This window comes from Apus apus, chromosome 1, assembly GCF_020740795.1.
Source record: "Apus apus isolate bApuApu2 chromosome 1, bApuApu2.pri.cur, whole genome shotgun sequence".
Taxonomy (NCBI): domain Eukaryota; kingdom Metazoa; phylum Chordata; class Aves; order Apodiformes; family Apodidae; genus Apus; species Apus apus.
The window spans coordinates 17,013,373-17,035,331 of record NC_067282.1 but is presented as its reverse complement, the minus strand read 5'-3'; the positions used below and the strand labels follow the sequence as shown (position 1 = coordinate 17,035,331).

Below are 21,959 nucleotides of genomic sequence, written 5' to 3'. Positions count from 1 at the left end.
TGTATATAGCTTGTTCAGGCTTTGTCTCTGCGTGGCAGAACATTCCTATTCATTATTAGTTGCTTGCATACATATTAAGCACAGAATCACAGAATCTTAGGGGTTGGAAGGGACCTGGAAAGATCATCTAGTCCAACCCCCCTGCCAGAGCAGGATCACCCAGAGCACATCACACAGGAACGTGTTTAGGCGGGTTTTGAATGTCTCCAGTGAAGGAGACTCCACAACCTCTCTGGGCAGCCTGTTCCAGTGCTCTGTCACTCTCACAGGAAAGTTCTTTCTGATATTCACATGGAATCTCCTATGCTCCAGTTTGCACAGGCAGAATGCAGCAATCCTTACTATGCAGCAAGGAAAGAAGAAAATGGGATAAACTTGTTCAACTTGTTGCATGAATACCTATTAGCTGCATTAAAAATTAATTATTCTCCTTTACACAGAAAATGTGTGGTGGGTGCCTCAATGTCAGGGCTGCAGTGAGCTTACTCTTGCAAATCAGAATAATCTTATTACTTCTGCTGAAATGAGTGCATAAATATTTGAATAATTGCTTTTTTAGAGTATTACTTATTCTAATTCTATTATTGGCTGAACTTAATCTTACTCTTAATTAGTTTTGTAGTGTTTATGAATTATTACCTCATTTTTGCAAAGAAGAAGGATTCACTTCTTCAAGGCAGAGAATAGTGCAAGCATATGAGTCGTCCACTTAGCCTGGTCACATAATCTCATTGTTGAGCTGGAGAATTCTGCTGTCACTGAAACTTTTATGTGATTGCTGTGAATGTATCATGTACCACTGGATCATTTTAAAGGTCATTATATGTAGAATATACTGTAAATGCTTAAAGGAACAACTGAGAGAGTTCCTAATTATGTGCTTGTAATATCTAAAAAGGCTTAAAAATACTTTTTTTCCCTTTCTAGCAAACTTCTAAAGAGGAAGAAGTCTGAAACAGGGCTGCAGGGAGTGACTGGAGAATGGTTTGAAGAAATACAAAGAAAAAAATTTCAGAATTACGGTGATGTCAATAAAATGCTAAAACCACCACTAGAGCATCAGCTGAAGAAGAGCAAAAACACCAGTGAGTTGCATTTTTCCATTTCTCTTATCTGTATGATAATGGTCACCAAACCAATGTTTTAGAGCATTTCAGAGTGTAATAGCTGAAAAGTTTCTGAAATGGCATTTGGTTACTTCTCATGTCTAAGTTTTACCAAAGTTGTATTTTCAAAATGACTGTGTTTCTTTAAGGAGATTGTGTTAAAAGCATGAGGAGCCACAGCAGAAAATCCCTGATATTCTTGTCCCATAGTTAGAATTATAGAACAGCCCAGGTTGGAAGGACATGGGAAGATCATCTGGTCCAACCTCTTGTGGGAAAGGGAGCCTGGATGAGATTACTGGGCACCCTGCGCAGACACATCTTGTAAATGCCCAGACCCTTCCATGTCCCCAGGGAGGCTGTTCCAGTGATTGATTGTCCTCACTGTAAAATACTTATTCCTCAATCAAGGTGAAGTTTCTGCAATTATAGTAAATACAGTGGTGGCTTCCCAACCAAAGCAGCAGTAAAATTTACTATATACAAAAACTGTTTCATTTTTACCTAGTTTTTGTGAAGAAACTAGAAGCGTCTAAATTACATTTGGAACAAGCAGGTAATCTGGGTTTGGGTGAGAGAGGCTTGACTGAGCAAGGGGGAAACTTTTCCTGGAAGTGTGGGGCTAAAGGCAGGGCAGTGCTGTTTATCAGGGTGAGTGACAAAGCCTAGAAAGTTGGGCTGACCAGGAAGCAGCTTCTGGAGATCTCATTTCAGAGGTTCTATTGCCCACCCAAAATAAGTATACACAAGAAACACGGTGTCTCTGTGCCAAGCACAGCATTCTGTACTGTGTTTTTCATTTTCCATCCAGATAGTTTTCATATATAATATACACTTTCATTCCATTCACATTTCTGCATGTTTTTCATTGAGCTCTTCCTTTTTGTGCTTCATAGCAATTACAAGCAGTCATGTATTTCAAAAGAAAAGTGAAATCCTATTTTTTTTCCTGAAACTACAGACCTACACAGAACAGATCTGTCTTTCCTGACCATTTTTCCCCAGCATCACGTCTAGTCCGCAGTTATCTACTGTTTTTCTCTTTCAGAGACAAATTAATTGATGCATTAACTAACTAAACTCTGTGTAATTGTCCTCTGGTGTTTAAATTTGAAAGCTGCTGTTTCTATTTCAGATCTGAAGAAGGGGTTGTGTGCCACAGAGGCTTGTCTGGTATTGCCAACTATATAAATTACCTTAAGAAAAGGTACTTCTTCTGCCCACGAGCCTGGCTCTGTCTGCACCCCTAGACCATCCTGGCTTCAGCAGAGTGCTGTATTAGGACTCTCCTGATGGCATCTTCATTGTCAAGTCAATCAATGCCACCAAAACATTAGGCTCTGAAAGGGGTAAAGGATGCAGCATTTTATAACGCACAGATATTGTCACTAAAGTGAAAGCTGTGTAGTACACACAGGATTTAAATCACAGTACATGGATTGTTCACTTCATTTTGGACTGTGTCCCAAATGCTGCCCCTTGCTGTTGTTATCAGTGACACTTTGCTCTGATTTCTGGTTTTACTTTCTCATACAGTCATTGGATAAGCCATTTCCAGGCTGTTGTATTGTTTCAAGCATGTGGTGTTTTAAATGGGGAAAAAATATGCAGTGCTTTATTCCTGAGTGAACTCTTGTTTCTTTATGTTCCCCATTTTTATGTGACATGTTTCAATAGCAGACTTTGAAGTTTTATTTCCCTAGTCCGTGACCAATTCTCATCCTCTCCTTCACCCCATTTGTCAGCTGCTTTTACAGGCAGGCTGGTGTTACGTTTCTTTTGAAGAAATCAAGCCATAACTTTCCCAAGGAAAACATTTGTGTCATCTTGCTTTTAAAATACAGTTCTGATACGCAGTTTGTATGAGAAAAAATGTACCCCAGTGGCCATGGGAATCCCATCATAAAGAACTGTATGATGCAGAAGACAACTTAGTCTGAGTTACTGTTGTTTAGTTACATAACAGTCTATTAAACCATTGTATATTCAGATTTGTCATATCTATATTTCTTACAAAGGTGACCAAAATGTGACTAATGATTGTGGGTTTCTCCATTTTCAAATGTCTAGTTTTCCTGTATTTTAAGACACTTCTGGGTTTCAAATGGTTAAGTGCTGATTATTTTCTGAAAATCAGCCTCATTTATCTCACGTGTCACCCAAAACCAACAGCACTTTTCAAAACTTTAAACCTGTTTATGTTTCTCTTAGTCTTCTAGTTAGTAATTATAAACCAGCATGTCACATAGTCTGTCCAAAAATGTCAATAAAACTGGATTTTCCTGTCATTAAAGGTAAGCAAAAGAAAATTGTTTATGAAGATGTAAGTTTGTATTTATATTTTAATATAGTATTTAGTAAGAACTTGAAGCAAATCAAATTTTTATGATATTTTTAGATCATAAAGAATTAAAAATGTCATCCCGCACAAATCCTCAAGCACAAAAGAACACTTCAGCTTCCTTTCTGGGGTTTAGATCACCTTTTGCTTGGCTCTTCTCCTTCAGAAAATCAAGGAAAAACCAGGCTCAGAAGCAACCACGGTGAGCTATAATCAGAACATGCATTATTTCCAGCTTTAAAAAAGTATATAAATTGTTCCATGTTTTGGTTAGAAAACTGTAAAATTAATTTTCCAGTCTCTTGCCTTTGGCCTAACTGGGAGGACTGGGATTTTACTTGGTCATATAATGAGACATTCTCTGTTCTGTGCCAGAAGAATGAGGACTAAGTGGCAATTAATGGGTAAACTCTCTTGGCTAAATCTATTTTGCTCAGGTTTTGCGTAAAGGCTTTAAGTGCATGAAAACCCCTAGACTTGGCAGCAGATGTATCCTACTTAATTCCCTCTCAAGAGGACAAGGTGTAAAGTGCATGGGGATCTGCTGCCCTATGGCTGTAGTATAACAGGCAAGCACAGCTTTCCCAGGCCATGGTAGAGAATACTGGCCCCAGGCAGCTCTGCTGCATCAGTTCCCACCATTTCTAGCCCAGAGGCAGCTTAGAGGCAGGCCTGCAGCTTTAGCTCTAGCTGGGCAAACAGGGCAGCTCTCCAGTCCTTTTGTCTTCCAGGGCTTTGGTTTCTTCTGGTTCTGAACTGAAAATGGTCTCATATGCAGCTCTTGAGCTGCTGTTTGAAGAGCATTCTTCTCCCTTGCCATCCACAGGTGGTGCTCAGAGAGAATGGGGCTACACTCAGGCTAGTTAGGCTGCCTGTTCTCTCCTAACTTTTGTCTTGTGTGGTTCTGATGTCAGCAACACCTGAGTGAAATAGTATCATTTTTGTGTTCATCTTAGGGACTGGCAGTCATAGGTACAAGTGCATTGTACAGTGCTGTGAAATCTAAGTATGAAGCTGCAAGATCTTTGGCACAAAGAGCTGATTTTCACCCTGTGAGTCTTGGGCTGGTGTTCTGGTTCATGCCTGGGGCTCCCAGGTGGCATGCCACTAAGACAAGGAACAGCTACAAAAAAACAATTACAGGGAATGCAAGCCTCTAAAGAAATTGTTATTAGCCTGATACATAGGTTTTGTAACACGGCAGCTTGCCATTGTAGAGTGTTTGTATCAAAGCAGAAGGGGATTTAAGGAGAGGTGTGAGTAGAGGCCATGAGGTTAGCTTTGTGGATGTTCACTGATGACAATTCTCCTGCAGAGCAATGCAGCATAGAAAAAACAAAACAAAACAAAACAAAACAAAACAACAAACCTGCAAAGTTTTAACTGCCGCATACCTGTAATCTGTTCCCGCCTCTTTCCTGTAACATGGTAATGCTGCTTGTGCTGGGACACACGCTGCCTTCCCCATGGAATAAAGGGACACTTGTGTAACTGAGAATGGAATTGCAAGTGTGCTGTATCCTGGTGCACAGTAAAGTTGCCAATGCACAGGTGAAGATCCAGGCTTTACTGTAGAATCGAAGCATTGCAATTGTTTCTTAATTTAAGACAGGCAAAAAAACCCAAACCGTGCCTACTCATTGCATCTGCTTTTCTAATATGTGTTTTTCTGGCTTTTCCTAAGAAAATCTAGGCTCAGGTGCCTTTGATTTCTTACCGAGCACAGCACAGCTTGAAAAATAAACAAGTCAATCCTGACGTGTAACTGAGCTGATTGCTACATTTTCTAGTCACGCCTCTCTGTCGAAAACTTCCCCCACCCTCTTCTAGGTGTTGCCGTGGCATGTGGTTTGCTTTATGCACAGACAAAGCACTGAAATAATCTGCCTCTGACCAGGTAGAGTTATTTTGGAGAGCTAGTGAAATAGAATAGGAGGCAGCACTGTAAATCCTGTAAGTAAGCCTAGCTTGCAGGAGCTTTTAAATCACTCAATACTAATGGCTGTTTAGAGGGTCCTTTCTGTACTGGAGAGACAGTTTCATCAGCTTCGGTGGCATTTTACTGTGAGAATAAATTATGGATGCTGCAAAAAAGAGTCTGCTTTTGTGGAGATACAGAAGATGCTAATAAAAGGTTTGTAACTGTAGTCTGAAGGTAGTAAAATGTCTGATTGCTTTGGTTCCGAGGTGTTCGGTGTTCTTGAATTCATCCTTATTCTTTTCTAATGTGTAAGTGTGATTCAAACTGGAACAGAAATGCTGTTAAATTGTGTTTTCAGCATATTTGAGTTGTGCATTTGTTGCTTCTTTTGTAGTATTGATAAGAATAGTATATAAGAAAATGAATTACGCTGACATTAGACAGCTCAGAGATGGTCTGGGGAAAGCAGGTGCCTCGGTGAAGATACTAATTTACAGCAGATTTTAATTCATGGATTATATTATTGTTACCAGTAGTGACAGTAGTAAGTAGAGTAATCTTTTAATCTTATATTTGGTTGTCATTAAAAACATACATATGAATATAAGCTAAAAAGTATAAAATATAACTTCCTATTTTTCAGAGTGAGTAGTATTTTTCTGATGGCAAATAGTTCTGAGCTTGACCAGTAATGTAATTTCTTTTATGTTTTTAATGGATAATGTTTACAAGTATGAGTGTATGTGTGCCTGCATGTATGTGTGTATGAAATAATGCAAACATTGCTCAATATCCTTAACCAAAGAAAAAGAAACTAAATTACTTTTTCCTAAAATTAAGTAATATTTCTCTGGAAGTAAGGAAAACTTTAATTTTGAAATGCTAAAATCTTAAATGAGTTCAGAAAAAATAATGAGCCAGCTGGAAAAGTGGAAGGATTGGCATAGGGAAAAAATGAAAATGACATTGTCTGTATAGGTTGGCATGGAGGAAAAAAAAGCAGGATGTAGCGACCAGTTATTTCTGAAAGAACTGTGACAACAAAGACACGGAGGAACACAGCATAGTGCCAGAGGTGCAAATGAAACTTTAATTTTTTGCTAGACTATCAGAATACATGTCTAACTAACATGTCTACTTTGTGTAGAAGCTGCAAGAAGCAATTAATGCAACACCAAACACAGCACCAAGTGGGGAGTGCTGCAGAGCGGCTTTGCACAGTAAAGCTGAAGAAGAGAGCTTCTAACAAAGCTTTTTACATTTTTGTTATGCATATAATTAAAATTAAGGTAATTTGCTATGCCACAGGATTTCATTGAACTTGATTTGCAGGAAAACACAGTAAAAACTCTGAAACATAAGTTTCATTCTTAATTTTTTGTAGGAGCATTAAAATATATTCAACTTTATTTTAGTTTAAAGGAAGAGCTATGCACATCTCTGAGCCCTGGTTCTGTAAACTTCATTCACAGAGAGGGTAACCCACTGAGTATTCTCAGTTCATATTCAGGTTGTTCATATTCAGTGCTACAAGGAAAAACCAGGAGTTTTGGATTCAGATTGTTCCTATTCTAAGCCCACTGAGGTCAACAAGCTTGTTTCCTTTGGTTTCAGTTGGACCCTGTGTCAGAGAGGAATCCTGGTTTTACAGTTCACAATTACAGAAGCAAAAACAAATTGCACCTTTCAAATGTTCTTCCCTGCCTGCAAGCGCATTGCAAACAAATGACAAAGCACTTCAGGAGGAAAGGCTGGGCCACAAAGAACCTGCCAACAAGCCGGTTTATACTTGCTGTTGAAGCACAATAAAGTAGTCTGCCTGAGCAGAAGAAGGTTTTAAGAGCCTAAAAACAAGGTCATTCAAAAAACTTTGAGACAAACAGGACTGAGTAGAACCGTCTTCATTTTCTCTCAAGAATTAACTTCCTGGGAAAAAGCAATTTCTGAGACATGGAAGAACTGGCAATAAGCTGAGCAACATTTTCTTGAAGGCTTTTGAAGGGACTGGGTTGTAAAATGAGGATCTGCAGACTCGAACAGACTCAGTGAAGTCAGGACCTGTTCTTGTTTTAGTTTATTTTGGTTTTTTATGTCTGCAAGCCACCCTGTAGAACAGAATACCTTTTAAGTTCAGGGCTTTTGGCTTGTTCTAACCACTGCATTACTCACAGATGCTCTAGCCAGTTCTACGCCAAGCCCTCGCAGTCCTATATAGCTTAGAAAAGCAGACGAGCCTTCTACCATATGTTAAAAATTGGTGGATAGGCCTCCTTTGGATAAGTAGCAGCAAGCTCCAAAGATCACACCAAAACCAATCTGCTGTCTGTCTCTCCTCTTTCACAGGGGCAGAGCACAGCTCTGCATCTGAGCAGCATGAAATGGGAGAGAAAAACAATACAACTGCAGATGTAAACCACTGACAGATTTGCCTTTGGCTCTTTGTAATACCTATGAAATTATTCTTGTTTGGAAAAGGAAGTAATACCATCTTATCATCATGCTGAATTGAAACAATTACTTTATGGCTTTGCAGGCATTGAGAAATGAGTAGGCTGAGTTCATTCTTGGCTGTGCAACTACAATATTTGTAAGCTGACAAGGCCAAACTGAATGGCACATTTATTTCCCCAGCATTTTTTTGTTAGGAGGATTTTTTGGGGGAAAGGAAGGATTCTTCATAGAACATTTTTTTCAGGTGCTTCTCCATAGCTGTTAAAGAGAAACTGCTGGGTATTTACTATCTGGTAAAATTAGATCATGGTCCTTTTCTAAGCAAACATTTTAATCTGTCTGCCTACAGATATGACAGCTCTACTAGCCCAAATCCACAAGTGGAAGAAATGGCAACGGTAAGTACCTTGTCAGCTTTATTGTTGGCAGTGCTTGAACCACAGATTTTTCAAAAACTAGTCCCCTTTGTTTAGGCTGTTGATATAACACCTATTTAAATAGTTTACTTGCAGTTCTTGTTTAAAAAATTGAGTAAAATGTCTGTGCTGTGAACCTGTTGAAAGCAGTAGAATGAGCTTGCTCTGTTAACCATGCAAGTCCAAAGCTTTCCCAGGTGAGCTCTAAGTCCCGTTTCAGTTCTCTCTTGAGAATGACAGAATAATCGCATGGATAATTTCGTAGGCCAGAACCTTCACATAGTTTGGCAACTGTAACCAACTTGCAAATAGGTCAAAGCTCACACTGACTGAATAATCTAGTGTATTTACTTTGTTTCTTTTCATTTGTAGAAAGGTGAAAAAGCATAGCTGCCTTGGGCAGGCAGTAAGCTAGAGCTTCTCCTGCAGCATTTCCATGCTCAGAATTGCTGAGTAGATGTAAATTTTGACAGTAGGAAATAGTTTTTTGGCTGAATGTCCCATTTTATGAGCACAAGATCAATTTAAGGATGAAACAACACATTTATTTCTGATGTAATTTAAGTGCACACTGTTGAAATAGATTTCCTCCAAGGATGGTATTTGCTATTTTAATTACTTTATTGTGTTGTGTTACTAACATGTCTTTTCCACTCTTCAATTGTGTGCTATAACCACAGAGGGGACTAAGAAGGTGTACAATATATAATCAAAGGTATGAAGGAGGTAAATTGGCCACCTCCCTTCTCTCATATTTCAAAAACAAAGGGATAATCTATATTAATATAAGACTGAACAAAGATCTTATCAGACAATCCTGCCTATTATATAAACAGACTACTATAGCTAGACAAGTAAAATATTATTAATATTGAGAACTAAAATAGTAGTAAGGGTTTTTGTTTTGTGGTTTGTTGGGTTTTTTTTGAAAAAAAAAAAAAGGGGAGGAGTATCAAATAAAATAAATCAGTATTTGAACAGTTGTCTGCACTTCTACTGTCTGAGACTATGAGCTGAGAGAAGTATGGATGGGTTAGGGACCTCTCCAGCTTAACATATAAACTAAACCCAGATGGGGAATAGGGTGACATTTTCCCCACTGTTAAGGTAATATGTCACAGCCCCCTAAAGTGCTGTCTTGCAATATGAACATTTATTGTGGTGTTAAATTATTAAATCTATGTTGGGAGGTCAGTGTATGAATTTCAAAATGTGCTGGTAAAGGAAGAAGTGATTAGGAAAAACTAAATTAAGATATATAATTCAATAAGGATGCATATGGATAAAGTAAATAAACTATGGCATTTGTTGTAACATCATTATGACTCATGTATCCAAAGCCGTATGAGGACAAGATGAGCAAATCTCCTTATTACATATGCAAAAGTATCTAAAATGCATGCAACTTTACAATCCTCAGTTGTATATTTTAATAATACAGTATTTAAAGGACCCACAAGGAGTTTGCTGACATCTGTTACTTGTGTCATGATTTGTGATGTGACATGTGAAATGTGATTTGAACTAAAATCATGTTGGCTTACAATTCTTAACAGGCTAAAGTGTGCAATTCCCCAATGTCAACTGAACCAAGTAGTCATTCTTTTGATGCAAACCAAAATGAAATGGTGGTGAAAAGTACACAGGAATGGAATGAACAGCTAGAGAAAGAGTTTTTCAGTGGTAAGTGTGTGTCCTTACTTTGTTCTGATATTATCATTACCAGAAGTGACTGTGGAGACAGGTTTCAGAGAATTTTCTGCAAAAGCATAGGCTGTAAAGATATGGCTCATTACTTTCTAGCACAGCACAAGAAAGATGTGGACCTGTTGGAATATGTCCAGAGAAGGGTCACAAAAATGATCTGAGGGCTGGAGCACCTCTCTTATGAGGACAGGCTGAGGGAGTTGGGGCTGTTCAGTCTACAAAAGGGAAGACTCTGGAGGGATCTCATACTGGCCTTCCAGTACCTGAAGGGGCTACAGGAAAGCTGGGAAAGGACTTTTTTACAGCGTCTTGCAGTGAGAGGACAAGGGGTAATGGTTTTAAGCTGAAAGAAGAGAGATTTAGGTTAGGAGATCAGGTGTAAACTCTTCAGTGTAAGGGTGGTGAGACACTGGAACAAGCTGCCTAGAGATGTTGTGGGGCTCCATCCCTGGAGGTGTTCAAGGGCAGGTTGGATGGGGCTCTGAGCAGCCTGTTCTAGTGGGAGGTGTCCCTGCCCATGCAGGGGAGTTGGAACTCAATGATCTTTAAGGTCCCTTCCAACTCCAAACATTCTGTGATTCTGTGATAGTGGCTACTTTTTGATGACTTCATCTGACAGCAGAATGTCTACTCTGACACTGACTTCAAGATGTGTTTCTAGTCACTCTTAGAGTGCATTTCATCCCATACTATTCCAGTTCAGAAGAATCACACCTCAAAAGCATACATTTCTCTGCTGATTCTGACAGGAGCCTGTGTCACATCTTTTAGATGCAGACATACAGTTATGTGTGAATAATTTCATCCCAGCTTCCTGCATGCATAATTTTGATAATGATGAATTACTAGGCCTGTTTTTATGAATTATAAAGCCTCAAACCACAGAAGCAAGATGCATTATGGCACTCAACTTTCTGGGAGCCCTTATTGCACCAGTTGAAAAATGCTGGTTCTTTTTTTTTCTTTCTTTTTCTCACCACTGGAAAGTGAAGCAAGATCAGACCCAGCCTATGGGAGTACAGAGGTGTTCTTGCACAAACTTGCTCAGATCTATGGAAAAAAATGTCCATGGATATTATTTCTACCACTCAAAATTACAAGAGATCACAGACTGAAAGCATGATCAGGAAGCAGTGCGTGAGTCAGTGCTGGAAGAGGAGAGTACTGCATGGTGGAGAGTGGTTCTCCTAAAACTCACATTCCAGTCACCGGTTTTGGGTGTCAGTCGTAACTGTGCACACTTGCCCACTGGCAGAGAAAAGCTGTACATAGCTTGGCTGATGTCCTCCAGATGGAAGACTCAGAAACAACTTATCTTTTCTCTTATTCCAAACCAACGCCCTCAGGAGTCTTCTTTCTTCTGTGCTGAAGACAAATTTACCAAAATAGAAAATGTTAGTACCTTTGTATCACCTTTTGTTCCAACTACACACGCCTAGCAGTGCTCTCTTAGTGATTCTGCACAGATCTGTAATGACTGTCTTCTTATTTCAATGCATTAGGAAAGGCTGTAACAAAACAGCCGTATGTTGTATCTTATGGGTGCTGTTTTCAAAATATAAAAATAAAAGTTAGCAAAGGCATACTTGATTTTGCCAATAAAAATACATTAAATACACTTCTGTCACTTAGTCTTATGGCTGAATATCTTGGTTCACTGAGCTGTTTAGTGTTTAATTCCAGTTCATGAGATTGTCTATATATATATAAACACAAACACAGTTTTGTTGCTGGAATGATTCACAGGTTCGTAACTATTTTGTGACCCTTTTTGCAGTGCTGATTTAAAAGTAATAAGCTACAATTTAGTGGAGAACTTATTTTCTGAATGAAAGAAACAGTAGACATGCCAGGTTACTGAATATGCTTATTTGATGATTCGCAGGATTCTCCTTTCTTACAGTTACATCAAACTGTGTTTTGTTATGGACACAGAAGGCTGTGTGTTTGCCTAGTGAATTATTTCCAGGGTATTTTTGCTTACAAAGTAGATTTGGAAAGTTCACAAACACAAACGCACATATAGCATGTGAGTAAGAATTCAGACTTTAAAATGTTTGTTTTTATTTAAATAGCACAAAAACAAACACTTACATAAAGAGCAGTTTTAAGATCAGTCATGGAGGAGTGTGGGTTTTTTTCCTTGTAATAATGGGTGGCCAGTGAAAGGTCTTGTGAAGGAAGAATGTGTGGTTTGGGAAGGGTTTTGAATGCTGAGAAGCTGACTCCTTTCAAAACCAGTTCTGGTTATTAATGTGTTACATGAAACTTTTAAACATAAATAGTCAGATTATTAAAGAAAACAAAACCAAGTATCTTCTTTTTTTTCTTTTTTTTTTCTTTTTTTTTTTTTTTTGCTGTGCAGTTCTAAATGATCTGGATGACCAGCTGGCCCAGGAACAAGCCCAAGACCCATTGGACAGGACAGTTTCTACTAGCAGTGTATCAAATGTACAGTACAGTAGTGCATTCCCTACTTCAAAGAGGCAGACTGCTTGCAGGGGGCAACACAGAAATGACTGGAGTGACATGCCTGGCACATTCTTCCCAGATGGACTGAGAACATTAAGAGCCAAAGATGAACACAAGATTTTCATCAGACCAAGGAAATTACACAATGCATATATAAACTGGCACCAGACAGCCTTTCAAGAAGATTACAAATATGGTGATCCAGTTGGTGGAACTTCTCATCCACTAAGCAGCAGGCTGTCTTCTGCTTCTTTTGGGCAGTCTTCAGAAGGTAGCTTATATCCTCCTTCCATAACACAGAACAGTGGATTTAGGCACAGGAGTTGTATGAACAGGGGTACAGCTGGCAGAAGTTACTCTGTGTGTTCCCTTCGGAGATGTCCATCAGTATCTTCTGACCAGCTATCAGCATCTAGTTTACAACATACATTAGCAAGGGAGAGCAATAATGGTTTTGTACCAAGATTTGGTCGACAGAACCCGAAGAGAATTCCTCTGTCTTCTATTGTATGGAACAACACATCAGACTCTCCTGGACAAATCTCAACTCCGGAAAAAGTGTTTAGAACCCAATCACTGATGGAGTTTAATACTACAGACCATAGCAGATATCCTAGCTCCTTGCAAGACACAAAGAAATATGCATGTTCCCACTCAAAACACCACTACAGAAGATCTATTTCAAGCGGTAACTGCTTTAGTAGGGTTAGTTGCCCTGACAAAGCTACTTCTCCATTGCCCTTTGATAACTGGGAAAATTATCCTTTACACAAATCAGAAAATAACCTCTCTAGATCCTACTACAGAGATACTTCTCATGGCAAGTTGTATGCAAATCAGAAAAATTCCCCTTATGGAAAAAAAGACAGCTATCCTTCTTGGGCTGATATTCCTCAGTACTACAGTGATGAAGCCCTTCTTTCCTCTGATGTCAGCTTTGACATGATAATGGCCAATTTAAATGACCATCAGTGGGCACATACAAAGAATTCCAAGTTTGGTTCTCAGCGCCGGCAGAGTGATTTTCACATGTGTTCTCCAGAAAATACAAGTATCACAAGGATAACAAGAAGTGCAAATAGGACTTTTTCCGAGTTCACTGAGCCTTGGCTAAGTTGCAGCTCTTCAGTTTCTTCATCTAGTACCAGAACTGATGAGTCAGTCTTGCCTAATTTGAAGGATCAAACAAAACCTAAAGGACTGAACAGGAATTCAGCTGTCCTTACCCAAAGAAGTACTAAGGCAGACTTTACACAACTGGAAAATGTTGAAGGTATGAAACTGCCAGATGAAGACATGCCGTTACAGTCAGTTTCTCGACAAGCAGGAAAAAACTACATCAATACCCAGAGTTTTCCCTCTAACAGCCCTGCCTCTGCCATCTTGCAAAGTGATGCATGTCTCTTCAACACAATGAGATCAAAGAGACAACCCCAAGTCACTGGCAGAGGAGACATTGCAAAAATGTATAAAATAAACAGTGATAAAAGAAATGTACAAATGAAGGAAAATGATTGCCCACCCAACAGTGTTTTCTGTCAGCCTCCCTGTGATTTGCCAGCTGATGAGAGCAGGAAGGAACCTTTTCTTCCAAGTCAGAAAGAATGGGAACATACTGTGCATTATGCAGCAAAAAGAGAGAGCATCAAACAGGATAATCGGGGTGCAGAAGCCATTAACCAAGCTGTGCCAAAGAGATGGTCCTCACTGCTCAATGTTGCTTCTGCTTCATCCACTGAAAAATCAGCAAACTGCCAAGGCATGTTGCCCTGTCCTGCTGAATGTTCATCTAGCTCCTCACAGATCTCTCCACAAGCACTTTCTCATAAAGACAATTCTAAATATTTAGGAACCCTAGCTAGCTCTTCAATCAATTGCACAGTTACTGAATCTCAAGCAGAAGGTGGAAAAACAGCTCAAGTGAGTGGAATAGGTGTTACCAAAAAGATTTCACAGAAAACACTGCAAAATGCAAGCACTTTAGACTGTAACGGACAAGTCACTACTAGTTCTCCACAAAATGGAAATTCTGGAAATATTTATATGCAGAGCTTTGATGGAGACCCCAAGAGCCCTGAACATAGTTTAAGTTATTCTTACCTTGAAAAAGAAAGTGGAAAAATAAGTGGTAATTCACCTTGTATTGAAAGGCTTAACAAGCAAGACAGCCTGCTGAGACATAGCAGTAGCTGCAGCATTACTGGCTCCCCTAGCAAAAACAGCCTCAGATCTCCTGACCCACTGGTTATTTATTACACTTTGCCTAGAAAATCAGCCAGCATTGCAGGTAGTATTGTAGGAGATACACCAATCGCTTTACCTAGACAAAACAGAACAACATACAGTTGTTCAAGGTCTGAAACTCCACATAAAGCTGATGCCTTTTGTTCTAATCAGAGATATTTGTCTTGTTTAGATTCAAAACATTCTTTTTTAACATCAGCATCATTAAATGCTGCTAAAAGTAACAAAGAAAAAGATTACTCCAGCCCTTTAACTGGAAGGCCTGATGATTCAGGAAGTAGTAGCACATCAGTTGAACTGACAGACAGATATAAACATCTCAGCAAAAAAGAATCCTCTGTATTTTCAGATTGTAAGGAGAGGGGAAATCTTTTGCAGAAGTATAAAACTACAAGCACATTTACAGTTTGTGTTGATGAAGATCACATCAAGTATCATGAACTAGTTTCAGTTTATTACACATTACCACGAAGACATTCAAAAACGTTTTGTAAGCTCTTTAGAGATAATCCAGAGGATGCAGATTTGACTTGTCCCAAAGAAAATGCTCAGTCACAAAGAATATGGAGCAAGAAAAATGAAGGTCATGTGAGTTTAGCAAATGTTTTTTTGCCCAGTACTTTGGAAAAAGAGGTGCCTTCATATTCTTCTGACCAAATATCTTCAGCTGTGGTCGCATCTCAGAACTTAGGAACTGCTGTTGATAATGAAGAAGAGAATTCCCACTTATCTCCTAGTTCTGAGCAGACATGTACTTCAGAGTCAACAAGAATGGTACCTAGCAGGAAAGACAGTTCAGCAGATTTTTCATTAGCAGAAAATGTGCTTTCTGAAAGGGTGACAAAAGAGATTTCTTTTGGTGGCCCACAATCCACTGCAATAGTGGCTAAGTCAGGTAGGGCCATCTCTGGAATATGTCTAAAGGAAAAGATGGAAATTTTACAAACACCCACACCTCTAATGTCCACTTTATTAACCCCTCCCAAGCCAGACAGATGTTCAGAGAATCCTTTGTACTCTACTTCAACAAATAAAAATATTATACAGAAGGGAAGCTTTGAAAATGGCTGTCAGCCCACTAAAGTGAACAGCAATACAAATCTGAATAGTTTATTTCTCCACCCAGGAGAGAAGAGTTCCCTTGGAAGGAAAGGTAGCACAGAGCAGGCTGATGTGTCGCTTCCCCCTGAGGAAGACATGTACAGGGATAGTAACGAAGTCAAACAGAGAGCAAATTTCCTACACCAAACCACACCTCTGTATAATAATAAATATAGTGGACTGCAATTAAGGGCTGACAGTTCAAGAAAAAATGCAAGTTATTTAAACTCTTGTAGCAAACTGCTTTCAGAGGGTCAGAAGCCATCATCTGAGGTAAGCACAGCTTCCAGCACTGATCCATTACTTCAGCTAGAGGAAGGGGTTAGCACAGAAACAGCTGAATTAAAGAATCCAAACATTAAAAAAGAGCAGAACTCACAGAGTACTGGGATGGGTAAAGATTATAGTGGTTTGCAGGAATCAGAGAGGCACAATGAAAGCAGCCTTAATGTTAACTGTAAAGATAAAGTCCTCAGGGTTACACAAGGTCAGAAGATAACACAGAGTGCAGAAGACGAGAATAAGCTTCTCACTGATTGCACAAGAGACAAAGTCAAAGATATAGAGAAAAGGAAAAATAGACCTTCAATTAAAAACAAACTGGCAGCTGTTTACAAAACAAGTAGAAAATTTTCAAGTAAAAATTTACCCCCCAAACCACACATCAGTAACATTTTTTCACAGAATGATGGAAGTGCCACTTCTTTAGAGGTCAACACATCCCTTGACTCACTGATTTCAATGGATTCCCATCAGCCATTCCTGCCATTGGACAATGAAAATCAAAATCACAGTCTGAACCCTGATAAGAATACACCAGGAGCAAGAACAGCTGAGAATAAGAACACTGAAAATCAGAATGATCCTTCTTTACTTTATAATAACACCAGTTGGAGGTCTTCTACAAGCTCATACACCCAGAAGGAAGCCATCAGTCCAAAAAAAGCTACAGTGAAAGTGGAAAATAGGCCAATTCTTACAACTCTATTTCCAGATAAAACAGTAGCCACAAGAAATAAGAATGCCCAAACACTTGATCTCAAGTTAGAAAGCAAAAGCCAGCCCACCTCTTCCAGTGCTACTACATCAGCCCCATTGGATGATGAGAAAAGAATAGCCATCAGTTCTGCCTGCGGTCCTCCCTTGCCAGTTTTATCTGACAAAAATTCAAACACATATGTAAATAGCTGCTTGCTGGCAGACCTATGTCCAGAGCAAAACTTGACTTCCCAGACAGTGCTTGGTGTCTGTCAAAATACCTCTCAGTCTGCAAGCTTAAAGAATGCCAACTTGCACAGCCATCAGGTGTGCAAGAGTCATGCCAAAAGCCAGCGAGAACGGCACCTTTCTGAGACTATTTGTGCTCCAGACTCACATGAGACCTTTGCCTCTGGAAGCAATATTCTGCCCAAAGGTGGTGTGCATGGGAAGAGATTTAAGTCTTACTCGGAGCTGTTGTCTTGTGATGAAAATGAAAACTGGGCATCAGACAATGAAAAATGTCACAGCACTAGAAATCTGATGTATCCTTCTGTTGAATTTGGTATATTTGGCAAAGAGCAACAGTTGGCTTTCCTGGAAAATATCAAGAGGTCACTCACAGAAGGGCGATTATGGAGACCTTGTCTTCTTAATAACCCTGGTGGTCTCAGAGATTCAGAGACCCCTTCCATAAACAGGGCTGAGCTTCTGAGCTCAAGTTCTGCTGGGAGCAAAATGTCATCGGCTGCTTCATCCCCCCAAGAGCTGGCTGATTTCTATCAGGAAGACCCAGCAGCTTATTCAGATTCAGACAGTGATACCACCACTGATGATGAATACTACCTAGATGAGATAGATAAGGAATCAGAGCTGTGAAGGGCCCATGATACTAAGATGGCACGATAGCTCAGTAGTTTCTGGGCTGGCAAAAAGCATGTAAAATACATGGAGCCAGTTCTTGTGCTGCTATAAATTGGTACAAGTTCATGAGTTTTAAAGTAGTATGTTATGTTAGCTGAGCATTTTAACTTTTTTGTTAAATATGTGGCTTCACCATTGTTGTTTCTCCTAACAGGAAAAAAGAATGCAAAAAAAATCCCTTCCCAAAATAATAGAAGGTAAACAACTGTGGAGCTTTGGGCAGTGTAACTCTGGAGATGGCTTTCCTCTGAGTCAGCAAGCAGTGGCTGAGGCTCCTGCCAGCTACGCAGTGCTGGAATAGATGAATTCTAGCTTGAGCTACTTTTTCTTACAAGATTTAACAGAAAACCAGGAGTTTAGTTTGCTGATAAATTGCCATTTCTCAGATTTTCCTCATTTACCAGATCAAGCCTGATAATGCCTATCCATCCCACCCAACAAACACCCCCACCAAACGAAACCTGCTCATTTTTTACAGCATATTCTGTATGAATGTTACTTCTCTGCATTCCTGGGAAGCGCTGTGGCAGTGTCCCCAGTGGTATTTGTTCTGCTGTGCAGCTGAGGTGGATTCCACACCAGGACTTTTTTCCTCAGCACTGCAAGAACAGTGAGGAATGTGAGTTGCAGAAGTGCTGCTTAGTGCACAGGATACACCTTGGCCAAGGGAATAGCACTGGAGGATATTAAGAAACACAGCTGAGCATGGAAATCTGCTTCTCAGGCCTGAAAGACTCATAACCAGCACAGCTCTGGTCACAGGTGAGATGAATGGCCAGTTTTCTGCCACTGATTTAGGAGCAGGTGCATTTGGATTAATAATCCAACAATTTAAACCATGCAAAATGCAGAAAGATTTTCACTATTTATTTCCTATATAAACCTCATAGGTTGGATCCTCAGTTGTCCTAATAGTGGGAAGACAACCATCCCCAGTACAACTTGATCTGTCCCCAAGCTCTGTTGCTGCCTCAGTGCTGGGCTGGTCCCAGGTGAGGCACCTCCCAGGTGGTCCCAGGCTGGGCCCCTCCCTGCAGCAGCGCCCAGAGTGGCCCCAGAGGACACAGGGCCGTGTCACATCGTGCAGACTGGCAGGGTAAATCAGTAAGAAATGCTCTTTGCCTCTTGCTAAATTACTGTCCCTTTTTGGTATCTTTCAACCATTCCCTCTGTCACTGCAGTACTTGTTATCTGGATGCTGTAAACATTTTCCAGTGGCTCTTCTCCAGCCACACTAGTAATGCAGCATTATTACTCAGTAGCCAAAACTTGTCCCTGCCCATTAAATTTCTAACGAAGCTACAATCTCTTTTTATACAAAATCAGAAGCAGCTCACCAAGCCAGAAGATAGTATTTTTAAATAGCTATACTTTTACTTCTACTTTATTTCTAATTTCACATATGGTCCATATTTTATACACTTTTTAATTAAAAAAAATAATTCTGTAAGACATAATTCTATTTTTGTAACTGGAAGGACATCATACTGGTATTTTAAAAATAATATATATTTTACACAAAACAAGCAATGCTTGTATCACTGAATACTCCACAAGAAAATAACAGATTAAAATATTATAGTAGGTAGCTGGTCTCAATTTTTTATACTGGAAACTTCGTTAAAGAAGTGGGTCTGTAGTTCAAATATGTATTGATATCTAAGTATTATCACTTTATACTGGGATAATTTGTATTTTGTTGTACATAGAAGGACTAATATAAACGATGTATTTATAGTCAGAATTAATCTCTACAACATGCTTATTTTGGAAGGATGTAAACATATGCTGACATGCAATGCTGGAAGGAAATTACTGCTGTATCATTGCAAATTTGTAATAAGTGGTATTCTAAAGAGAACTAATGTTTTTTCTGTAAATGGCTCTGTTCTATATGTACAGGATTCTGTATAGTAAGACAATAAAACCAGCTGAGTATCAGTGAGGAATTTCTGCTGTATATTTCTGCAAAATATGTTAATCCAAAAATTTGGAATACCAGTCTTCATAAGGTAAAAAATTATAAAATAAATGTTTACAACAGAAGTGAATGGTCACAAAGTTTTTCTTGACTAGGAGTGGATAGTTTTGAACATTTTTATTTGTAAATATTCTCTACCTGTTCAACTGAAGTTGGATTAAGTTCTCGCCTTGTTGGCATCATTTTTTTTATTTGCTATGAATGTGCAGAAGGTCAGGTGGCTTGATTTAGTATAAGCAAGTAATTGGTCATAGATCAAGAAGACTACAGCTGATTGAGGATCTGTAAATTTAAATTTACACTGGATGATTGTATTCTGTAAAAGTCAATTGGGTGAAAGCACAGGCAGAAACACCCCTTGAATGGTCATCAGCTCCACTCAGTTTAACAGCATCAGGTATTTGACACCTTCACTCTTCCAAGCTATTCTCTGGCAAAAGTAAATTATATTGATATTCATAATTTATAGGCATTTCATATTTCAAATTATTTTGTTTTATAATTTTGTATTCAAATTAATTGTTTTGCATTCAAATGAATGCAAAATAAATAAATTGTCCATTCAAATGAAAACATGTATTGCTACTGTATTTATTTCTCACTTACTGTAAATGCCATAGTTTATTTTTAAAAAAAATAAATTCAGCATCTCAGTATTGTTGCCAGGGTGCTGATGGCAAATGATGTCATAGATTTAAAATGGGGCACCCAGCCTTGGTCCATCATACAAGATGATCCAAGGACTGGAAAGGCTGCCATGTGAGGAAAGGCTGAGAGGACTGGATTTGTTTAGCCTGGAGAAAATAAGGCTCATCATGCTCCAGTACTTGAAGGGCAGCTACAAAGAAGACAGAAACTCCCTTTTTATAAGGAGACACATGGAAAAGACAAGGGGTAATGGGTAAAAGTTACTTCTGGGCAGATTCCAACTGGACACAAGGAGAATTTTTCACTATGAGACCAGACAGTGGAATAATCTTCCCAGGGAAGTGGTGGATTCCCCAACATTGGACACTTAGAAGATTCAGCTGGCCAGGGTGCTAGGCCATCTTGCTTAGATTGTGCTTTTGCCAAGAAGGGTTGGATCAGATGATCCTTGAGGTCCCTTCCAGCCTGGTATTCTCTGTTTCTGTATTAACCCCTTAGTGAGCCATAAGCCTACGACTTGCCTTGAGAAACCAATACTCCTCCATGGAGGAGCCAAGGCTAGTATTTGATGAGTAGTTTTACAAGGCAATGAGCTCCACATGAAACACACTTCATTCCAGCTGGAATTAGGACTGAGTGGAGCCTGACTGCCACATGCAGTGTGATGGTGAGACTCACCAGTGTCTCTCAGCCTGGCTGCCACGTGCAGTGTGACTGTGTGTGAGACTCACCAGTGTCTTTCAAACTTAATTACTACAGCCAGTATATGTGGCACCTGCATCTAGTGACACAGTCACTCAGCCTCATTTCAGAAGAAAACAGGATTTATGAGCTGAGGTGGTGTTTCTGTCTGGATCGCTGTCCACAGATGAGGTCACCTGTGTCCACAGATGACCTTTGACTTTCCTAACATCTCAATGACATTTGAAAGAAGGGGGGAAAATGTCCTCATGGACAGTGTTCCAGGTTGAGCCTCTCTTCTTTAAGCTAATGCCAGTTGTCTCTCATCCTTCCACCCTGTGCTGTCTCGTCCATATCTTCTCAGGGGCACTAGGGGTTTCTGTAGGGCTCATCCCCTCCTCAAAGGCATCTCTGTTCCAAACTGAACAAGCCAAACTCCCCCAGCCTCTACTCACAGGGCCAGTGCTCCAGCCCCACAGCCTCAGTGGTCTTCCCTGAATTTGATCGAGTTCATCCATGTCTTATATTGGGGATCCTAAAGCTGGACCAGTACATGGTCCTGGCCATGACTGCTACCAGGACTCACTGATGACCCATGTCCCCCTCACTGCCCACCAGGATCCCCAGAGTCATTCCCTTAAAGCTGCTCCTGGCAGCTGTTCCCAGCCCATACCAGTGCAGAGTGGCTCCCTCAAAGGGACAGGGCCCCAAGAGCACCAACAAGCCCTGAGCCCCCCTCTCCAGGGTTCCCCCCCACCCTGCTCATGGCCCAGGACACCATTTCAGCCCAGCTTGGAGCCATCAGTCCCTGCCCCAGCAATGCTGTAGGACGTGGTTCTCCTTCCCCCCACAGCCCTGCCCGGGTGGCCATGGGCCTTGCTGAGCCCAGCCCCCCGGCACACTGACTTCTTCAGTGTCCTGCAGCCATCCCAGAGCTGTATCCATCCCCACTTCCCCTCACAGGGCCTGATCCCAATCTGCAGATTGG

The 21,959-nt window shown here is 40.1% G+C and overlaps 1 protein-coding gene across 3 annotated transcripts in view; it reads left to right on the top strand.

Moving 5' to 3' along the window:
- The window catches only part of EXPH5 (exophilin 5), a 36,302-nt gene extending 16,595 nt beyond the window's left edge, over nt 1-19,707 (top strand). The window contains exons 2-6 of one of the 3 annotated variants that reach the window (XM_051642184.1): nt 928-1,085; nt 3,505-3,649; nt 8,169-8,217; nt 9,792-9,918; nt 12,308-19,707. In XM_051642184.1, the coding sequence (XP_051498144.1) occupies nt 928-1,085; nt 3,505-3,649; nt 8,169-8,217; nt 9,792-9,918; nt 12,308-17,616 (5,788 nt within the window). In that variant the 3' untranslated portion in view covers nt 17,617-19,707. Of the gene's footprint in view, nt 1-927; nt 1,086-3,504; nt 3,650-5,301; nt 5,582-8,168; nt 8,218-8,915; nt 8,951-9,791; nt 9,919-12,307 lie in introns of those variants that run through there. The other 2 variants (XM_051642193.1, XM_051642204.1) reach the window with 2 other exon arrangements.
- Nucleotides 19,708-21,959: the final 2,252 nt, after the last annotated feature.